The following is a 9134-nucleotide window of genomic DNA, read 5'->3' as shown; positions in this document are numbered from 1 at the left end:
TTTCTACCCCGCCCCAATCCATACAACAAACCAGGCAGTGGTGAGCAGCTACCTTTATTTGGACTGGACACACAAGTCAGACAGTAATAACCACAGCAAAATGGCTTGTGAGCAAACCATCACTACCTAGCACCCACTGGTCTTTGTTTCTGTAAGGAGAGCCAGTGGAACAAGCAGCACACGCTCACTGGCAGTCACAGTTAACCTCACTGGGTAGAATGGGAAGGACCAATCTATGTACTAGGGAGCCCAGTGGTGTGAGATGCCAGAGTAGGCATGTATGAGAGTGGTCCATGGAACCAGCACCTGAATAACTCAGAGACCAGGCCATCTGTTCAAGACAGAAATGGAGTACCTTCCTTCCACTGTGACCCATTTCTGGCTTGGAGTCATATAAGGCTACAATAAATTTTTCTCCCAGAGGTGGAGGTGTGGGCAGGAAACCATGTTAAAAGGTGCTAGAGAGACAAAATCCTGCTCCTTTGTTGACTATCGAGGTTGAATTGAGGACTTAGTCAAGTGTGTACATCTAGGTCAGGAGCTAACCAACTTCTCCCCTTGTTGTTGTTAGCAATGCTGTGGTAGAGCTTTGGCACTGTTTTGCTGTAACTTGGTCACACCCTGCTGGTGGCCTGTTCAGCCCTTGGAAGGTGGAGGCTTGGCAAGGCTCTTGCCACTGTCTTGTTCTTTGCACTGCTGTTGGGTGTTTCAAATGCTGTTGACATGGGTTCAGAGCAGTTCTCTTGTGTTGTCCAAAAGGCAACTATGCTGTGGGATCTTCCCCACCAGGCCAGTGGCCGTCCCTTAGTTTTTCTTTCTTTTCTCATCGTTCTTGTAGTAAGGGTTCCGAAGCATGAACAGGAGGAGTATGAGGGGGATTATTAAATAGGGGGCATAGACACCTACGAGGGTCAGTCGTTCACGGAAATTCTCAGGTCTTTGTCCCTTGAAGGCAGCAGCTTTAGAGAAATCCTCAAATAGAAATGTGTAGAGGATTGGGATTAAAGTTGTTACAGTGTGAGCTGCATAGATGATTGCAGGGATTCGGATCCACCGGCAGCTTCCTGAAGCAGAGGGAGAGGAAGGGTAATCATTAGGAGGTAAGGCAACTCCAAGGGTGGCTGGGACATGCTCTGTCTCATCCTCCCTGCTTATCTGCTCCTCTCAGTTCACCGGTTCTGTCTCCTCTTAGTAGAAACTCACTATACACATGAAAACCAGGTGGTGCACTGCTCCTCAGGTAAGCTTATAGGACCCACCCAGTTCAGTGAGGGTAAGGGTTGGCGTCTAGCTCAGTAAACAGAAGCAGCAAAGACAGAGGGAAGGGACCGTGCCTCAGCTTTTCCACTCTATAAGCTTAGTTTCCAAGGGAAGGCATGGCTACTTCATGAAGTCACTAATTATATGATGACAAGAAGGCATATATTTTTTTGTGTTTTGCCTGCATGTATTTAGTGTCCAGTGTCCTGAGGCCAGAAGAAGGTGTTGAATCTCCTGAAACTGGAGTTACAGAATGGTTGCCATGTGGGTTCTGGAAACCAAACTGAGGTCCTTTAGAAGAGCAGTTAGTAGGGCTGGGAAAGGTGGCTCAGCCATTAAAGGCTAGGCTCATAACCAAAACTGTAAGAGCAGCCGTGTCCTTAATTGCTGAGCCATCACTCCAGCCCCGGGAATAACCTTTCGATGAGAAGTTAAGCTCCATCAGGAATCAGCTTGGTACCTCCTGCTTAAGGCAATATGCTAACCCAGGTAGGAAGACAAGGACAGAAGAAAATATATCTGTGAGTAGTGGATAATAAAAGAACAAGTTTGTCCTTGGCCTCGGGTTTCATAGGAGGGACTTTTAGCTAACTGAGGCAGCCCAGCTCAGGATATCAGCTGAGCCTCGTTTAAGGTTCCCTGTGACATTTATGCTAGTGGATACCAGATCCTTCAAGCTATAGGGGTTCACTCTAAGAGATTTCTGAGCAAAACTAGGATTTCCCGTACTGTACCAACCTTTGAAGAAGGCATATGCTGCAATGGGAAAGAAAGGCAGCTGGAACACAAGCTCACAAAGCAGGAAGGACTTGAACCACACTGGGGGCTCCTGCATCAGAGGGTCTTTGAACTCCTTAGAGTACCACTGCAGCAGGCTGCTGAACTGGAAAGAGACAGGGTCACAGTGAATACGGCCTCGCAGCCTGCACAGGCTCAGTGGCTCCAGTGCACCGATATCCTCGACTAAGAGTCCCTTGTACAGCTCTGGTGGCAGCAGTCACATGCTCCACTGACTCTTACATCGACAGCAGTAGCTCATGTTGAGTTGACCTCCAACCATAAAAGTATTTTCGTTGCTACTTCAGAATGGTAATTTTGCTACTGTTATGAATGGTAATTACAGTCGGGCAGTGGTGGCGCACACCTTTAATCCCAGCACTTGGGAGGCAGAGGCAGGCGGATTTCTGAGTTCGAGGCCAGCCTGGTCCACAGAGTGAGTTCCAGGACAGCCAAGGCTATACAGAGAAACCCTGTCTCAAAAAAAAAAAAAGAAAAAAAAAAAAAAAGAATGGTAATTACATAATATCTGTTTTCCAATGGTCTTACTCGACCCCTTGGAAGTCATTAGAACTCTAAAAGTGTTACCACCACAGGCTGAGAAACATTGGCCTAGATGGTCACTAATAAAAACTTAGCCATAATTCAAATGTTACCTTCTCTGCACAGTAAGTTTTCTTTTCCAATCCCATCTTAGTACAACTGTACATCTGTTCCTAACTCTGTGATAGCACAAACTGAGGCATGTTACTGTAGAGCTACAGTGTCAGCTGCTTGTGAGATTCTCAGGATGCTAGTCCTCTACCAATTTTTGGTAAGGAAATGAAAAACCCATCCTGACATTTTCCCTTTCACAAATGCATACTCAAGTCCAAAAGCTAGATACTTCAAATGCAAAAACCAGTTGAATTTCCTTGGGGGTAAGGGTAGAAACCAGTAAATCAAACCTTTATGGAGACGTTATGGGCATTTTAATCCTAATATTACAAATAAGTTTATTTTCATTTATCTTTTACAAGACCAGCTGGGTATTTGTGGAAGAACAAGTACACAGCATCTAGGGTTTGCAAGGCTGGAGTTAGCCAGTCTGGTTCTAGCTCCAGTCTCATCCTTGCCATCAATCAATCAAAGGCTGCAGATGCACGCTGATGAGCTTACAGGTGAGACTGCAGCTGCCCACCCTATGCTTTACAGGAGCCAGAAGCTAGGGTGCTTCTACCAAAGGGCCTGTCAAACTTAGCATCCTGGATTCAGGCCGTCCTCACCTACATACTTGGTCTAAGGCTAACCTGGGCTACATGAAATCTTGTCCTAAAACAAAACAAATTAACATCACAAAAAATAGCCTGGAGGTGGCACTCTTACACCTTCAAAGCCAACTTGGTTTGGGATATGGTGGATAAAGGCAGCTTCAGTGTGTTTATCTTACAGTGGAAAATCTAGGGGTTTTTTGTGTTAATTTTTAATCAAAAGATAAAAGCTGTTGGAGGTGTGGTGGCACATAGTAATCCCAGCACTTGAAAGATAGAACAGGAGGACAAGGGAGCAGGAGGGAGGACCGGGAGCAGGAGGACCGGGAATTCCAGGCAAGCCTAGTTGGATGGGTCTGAGCCACAGGAGACCTATCTCAAAAACAAACCAAGTAACAGCAAAGACAGGCTGGCTACTGTGAAACAACGAGCTTTTACGCATCCAGCTGCTGCTGGGGTCATAGGCATCAGCACACACAGCTCTGATTCATGGCAATGCCCCCTGAGTGCTCTTCAGGGTAGTAAAGGTTCCGTCAAGGCCTCTCAAGACTCCACCTCCTCATCTGTAAATTTAGTGGGTTAGACTGTTTTTTTTTTTCCTTTGCAATTTTTTATTTATTTATTTATTTATTTTTACTTTTTTGAGAACAGGTCTCTTTAGCTGAGACTGGCCTTGAACTCCTGATCCTCCACTTCCTGGGTGCAGGGAATAGAGCCATGCATTACCACACATAGCTTCACTTTACAATGAGTAGCTTGGGAAGATTTACTTCAAAGTAAAGTATTGGAATGTTGCTGTAAACAATGTCTGAGGTCTGTCTATTCCGCAGGTCCACACAGACAAGTGCTGAAAGGCTGCAGAGGGAGCCCATAGGGGTCTACCACCTATCTGCTTCCAGAACAGCCTGGACAGAGTGAGTGGAAGACAAAGACAAGGCCCCCAGCAGGGTGGTAGGACTGCAGGAGCTGGAGGCCAAGGGGCTGGCTCTGAGCAAGACCCTTAACAGCACCACACATAGTGCCGATGGCCATTCTATGGTGTTCAGATGCAATGAGTTCATACAGTGGCCTGTAGACCAGCAGCTAACACAGATGTAGGAAGCTTACTTGTCCAAACCTGAAGATGCTCCAGTTTAACACTACCAAATGTAAGCACGCAACTGCTCATTATTTAAGCCCAAACCCCAAGGTTTAAAAGAAAAAACTTTCTATTTACACCACACCCCTACCTGGAACACATTACACATCTTTCTGAACTCATGGGCTGCTGCATCCTGCAGACCTGCAGGCTCACACATCTTTCTTATTTTAACAGAATGGGTTCACTCAGCTGCAAGAGATACTACAAAATCTTCCCTTTCTGTTTAAACCCAAACTCAAGTCTTTTAATTGTTTCATAATGGTTTTTAGCTCTTGTGATTTGATTGAAACAACAGCAAAAAAAAAAAAAAAAAGTTTAGCTTGCAAAATTCAGCCCAACTGCTGAGTCCTTCTACATTCTTAGGAAAAAACTCTAGCTAAGTTTTAGCTATTTATTGTTTGGGGAGGGTGGTGGTGGTGGTGTAAATTTCAGCTCTAGTATTTTATAGAGATGGTCTTGCAGTTCTAAGTTCAGGTATCATTCAAGACAATCTGAGACTGACTCAAGTCACAGACTATTATTTTCTTCATGGAGAAACAACAAAATCACTCCCCCAGCCAAAAGCAGTAAGAGGGGAACAGGGATGGCCTTCCAAGGCAGGGTACTGCAGGTTTATGCTTTCAGTAACCAACAACAGACACAGTTTTGGGCCAGTACAAAGATGGTTCTGTGGGTAAAGTGCTTGGTACACAAACCCGATAACTTAAGTTCAATGCCCAAAAGAACTATAAAGGTGGAAGAAGAGAACTGACCCACAAATTGTCCTGTGACCTCCCTGCATTGCAGCATGCACTCCCACACACAATGATAACATTTCTGTACATAAGATACATGACTAATGCTACATCCCTAACCTGGAAGCTGTTGTAGGATATCTGACCACACTGTGATCCCCAAGGTTGTGTTATTTACTGGAAAAAAAAAAAAAAAAAAAAAAAAAAAACCTGTTTCTACTTGTGGTATAGCTCAACACTTAGCATACAACTTTGATCCCTGTGGCTGGAACACAGACACACCCTTAGAACTCACCTTTCATCCCAAACAATTAAGGTAAATTTAGTTTGTAGAAGGAAGCACCTGGGGCTGGAGAGATGGCTCAGTGGTTAAGAGCACTGGATGCTCTTCCAAAGATCCTGAGTTCAATTCCCAGCAACCACATGGTGGCTCACAACCATCTGTAATGGGATCTGATGCCCTCTTCTGGAATGTCTGAAGGCAGCTACAGTGTACTCATATACATAAAATAAATAAATAGATCTTAAAAAAAGAAGAAGGAAGCACCTGTGTTTGAAAGTGATATCTAATTGAGTGGCAGACAAAGTGATGAATCAGAGAAAGATTTGACAGAATAGAATATGCCCAACTCACTAGGAGAGGAAAGGGAAGCTACTTGAGATAGAGCAGAAAGGGAAAAAAGGAAGGAGAAAGGCAGTTTTACAGGGAGAGGCTGGCTGCAGAGAGAACAAACTAGATATAGATGAAGACAGAACAAGCCAGAGAATGAGGAGCCAAATAGAACAGATTGACAGTATTAGTTTAAGGCCAAGTAGATTAATTTAGGAGAGTCCCAGACAGAAGTCTAGTTGAGAGAGGAGTTTAAGCCAGAACAGCAGAGTTGAATCAGCCAGCCAGAGATGAGAATAGAGGGGAAAAAAAAAAGGGGGGGGGGGGGGGCGAGCTTATTCAGCAGTAAGTCTCAGAGGCTGAAAACTCTCTAGGCCTAGGTAAGACTGTACAGTTTAGAAGCTTCCAGGACTAGGCCTAGGTTAACAGACGAAGGCAGTAAATGTTTACTCTGAGATGACAATTACAACAGGAGAATAAAAGTGACTGAACAGGAAGCTAATAAAAGTCCATCAGATCAAACAGAGATTAGTTTTTTGAGACAGGGTTTCTCTGTGTAGTCCTGGAACTCACTCTGTAGACCAGGCTGGCGTCGAACTCAGAAATCCGCCTGCCTCTGCCTCCTCAAACAGAGATTAGGCATGGTGAAATAAGCTTTAAGTATTTGGGAGGTAAAGGCAGGAAAATTCTGTGAGTTTGAGACCAGCCAGGTCTAGATACTGAGTTACAGGACAGCTAGAGCTACACAGTGAGATGCCATCTTGAAAAACAAACAAAAATAAAATGTTTAAGTGGTGGTCTATAGTCTGATGCTGGTCACATTTAGTCGTTTCAGGAGTGGTGAGCAAGGATGGGTACAAGCAGCCAGAAGATAAACCAGGAATTGCCAGGGAAGCAGAGGCAGGCTTTTCAAAGTATGGAGGCCCTATTTCAAATAACCTCACTCAAACCAGGTGATGCCTGTAAATCCAGTACAGCTCAATTGGTAAATTCAATTTTTAAACAAAAAACAAAACCCAACTAAACAACAAAACAAAATCCCAAAACAATACCAAAGGAAAAAAAGACTGAGGATAGTTCAGTATGCAAAGCCCTGGATTTTATTTCCACTGCTACCACCCCCACCCCACCCCCAAATTGATGATTCCCCTTCTTAGTGGCTATAGCTAGTGCAAAGTTTTGGTGGCCTCTTTATAGTTTTCAGGTTCTTCTGTGGCAGCAGACTGCCAGCACTCAAAGAAATCATGTCCAACAGGACCACAGATGTATAGAAGGATGTCCAAAGGGGAGATTTTTCTGGGTTACATGGTAGGCCCTAATGAATTACAAGTAACCTTATAAAAGGCAGAGATGTGAATACAGATGAAGTCTCAATATGACAGATGACCTGCAGAGACTGCAGTGAAAGGGCCACAACCAAAGAAAGGTCAAGACACGTAGCTCAGTGGGTAGACTGTGTGCAGAGCAAACTTAAGGTCTTGAGTGTGACCCGCAGCTCTGCAAACCCAGTCACCAGACACTGACAGCCACCACAAAACTGGAAGAGGCAAGGTACATAGTCTACCTTTAAGCCTGAGACATCATTCTAAATTTCTAACCTGCAAGCAGCCTAAGAATAAAGTTGGGGTAAAGTAAGTGAAACAAATCAACACAACTTGACACATGTACACACTGCGTTTGGTGCTGGGATTTGAATACAGGGCCTCATGCATGCTGGCAAATGTTTTTACCCAGGAGCCACCACCTTAATCTTACCTGAGTTTACAATCTAAAGCTGTGGCTACATACAGGTGGTGTGTCAGTTGTGGCCCTGCCTGAGGTCCTCTTGTAATGTACTCAAATGAACTATTATTACTTTAAGGGGAAAAAGTGGGATCCACAGGGCCCTCAACATGCCCAGATAGGCAGCCAGTTTTGGCAAAGCAACTTCACAGACAAGTGCTCTTGCCACATACTACCTACGGTTTTCCCCATAGATCAAAGGTCTTCGAAATTACATGGTTCCACAAACAAACCAAAAAGAGACTTAAGGGAGTGGGGGTGACATTGCTGATGGTGTCACCCCTAATTTTGTTGGGTAGGTGACTCTTCCAGTGTCATGTCCTCTCAGAGGACACAAGGCACATGTCATTTTGCAGATACCATTAAGAATTTATGGATTTAAGATTAAAGAACTGCCCTGCAAAGAAGAAACATTTAAAGATCATTTCAGAAGTAAAATCAAATCTTTAGGTGGATACGTCAGTCAGTAGATTGGAGAAGCATGCAGAAATTTTATGGAAGTTTACAGATCCAGGTAAAGTGGGGCGGTTCCTCCAGTTTGGGTCAAAGAATGTTCTCCAATGCACAGGGAACAGTTGCTCATTTTCAAACTCAATTCAAACAACGGACTTGAAAAAGCAGCATTTCCTCAACTGCTCCTCAAGCTAGATCCAGGAGGAGTGTATGAATGCCACGCAGCACTAACCAAGGCTAACCCTTCAGTCACTTTATTCTACGCGGTCTTTTTTTTTTTTTCTTTCTGAGATTACAATGCCTTTTTGAGCCCATCCAAACACAATAGGTCCAACAAATGACAGACACTGGTTCACCCAGGCAACTTCGCTCAGCTACCTGCCTTAGGTGGAACCATGGGAGTAAAACACACCCAAGCAAAGGGTTTGCAAAGGTTTGGTGAGTACATGGGGCTCGAACCCAGGACCTCCTAGGCATGCGCCCTACCATTGGGTTGCACCCTCAGTTCTGCTCTGAAAAGAACAAAGCGGTGGTCAACGGCTTGGGACAGCCGGCTGGGGCCGAAGTCAGGCACGGAGCCAACAGAAATCCGGACGGCCACGAGGGGACCCCTGAGCCTCACCTCCTGAGGGTAGAATTCGGGCGGCAGCACCGCCTGCAGGTCGATGAACAGCGTGATGGGGATGTGCGAGACGAAGTAGAGGCCCAGCAGCCACTCGACGCAGCGCCTGGCTGCCAGGGCCCCCATGTTACCTCACGTCAGTTGAAATACGACAGAACTAACACGTCTGAGATAGGAGCCTGCGGCGTGGTTAGAAGCCCCGCTCCTGCGCTGTGGGTCGCACTGTCCCGCCCCCTGCTCACGCAGGCCATGCTTATTGGTCGAGAAGGTTAACAGAAGCGGCTCGCGAGTGGGCGGAGGCCAGCGGGACCCGCCCATATACGCAGGCTATAGTTTGAGTGACGGCCTACCAGCTATTTCCATTGGCTGCTGGGAGTACCGCGCGACGGGGCGGGGCTCTGTGCGGTTCACGTCGGCGGGTAGGCGTGCGCAGCGTGGGGCTTCGTGCTGAGGCGTTCACTGTGCTGGGTGTAGTTCTTTCACTGGGTTCTGTTCCGTAGCCGAC

General features: G+C 45.7%; 1 protein-coding gene across 1 annotated transcript; it reads right to left on the bottom strand.

The window, feature by feature from the left end:
- Positions 1-38: 38 nt before the first annotated feature.
- Tmem97 (transmembrane protein 97) lies at positions 39-8920 on the bottom strand. Its single transcript, XM_034506388.2, has 3 exons — positions 8630-8920; positions 1999-2143; positions 39-1064 (listed from the first exon to the last, which is right to left on the bottom strand). The coding sequence occupies exons 1-3, from the start codon at positions 8753-8755 to the stop codon at positions 805-807; spliced, it is 531 nt and encodes a 176-aa protein (XP_034362279.1). The 5' UTR covers positions 8756-8920; the 3' UTR covers positions 39-804.
- Positions 8921-9134: the final 214 nt, after the last annotated feature.

Source organism: Arvicanthis niloticus, chromosome 6 (genome assembly GCF_011762505.2).
Source record: "Arvicanthis niloticus isolate mArvNil1 chromosome 6, mArvNil1.pat.X, whole genome shotgun sequence".
Classification (NCBI taxonomy): Eukaryota; Metazoa; Chordata; class Mammalia; order Rodentia; family Muridae; genus Arvicanthis; species Arvicanthis niloticus.
This window is presented reverse-complemented; position numbering and strand designations above follow the sequence as displayed.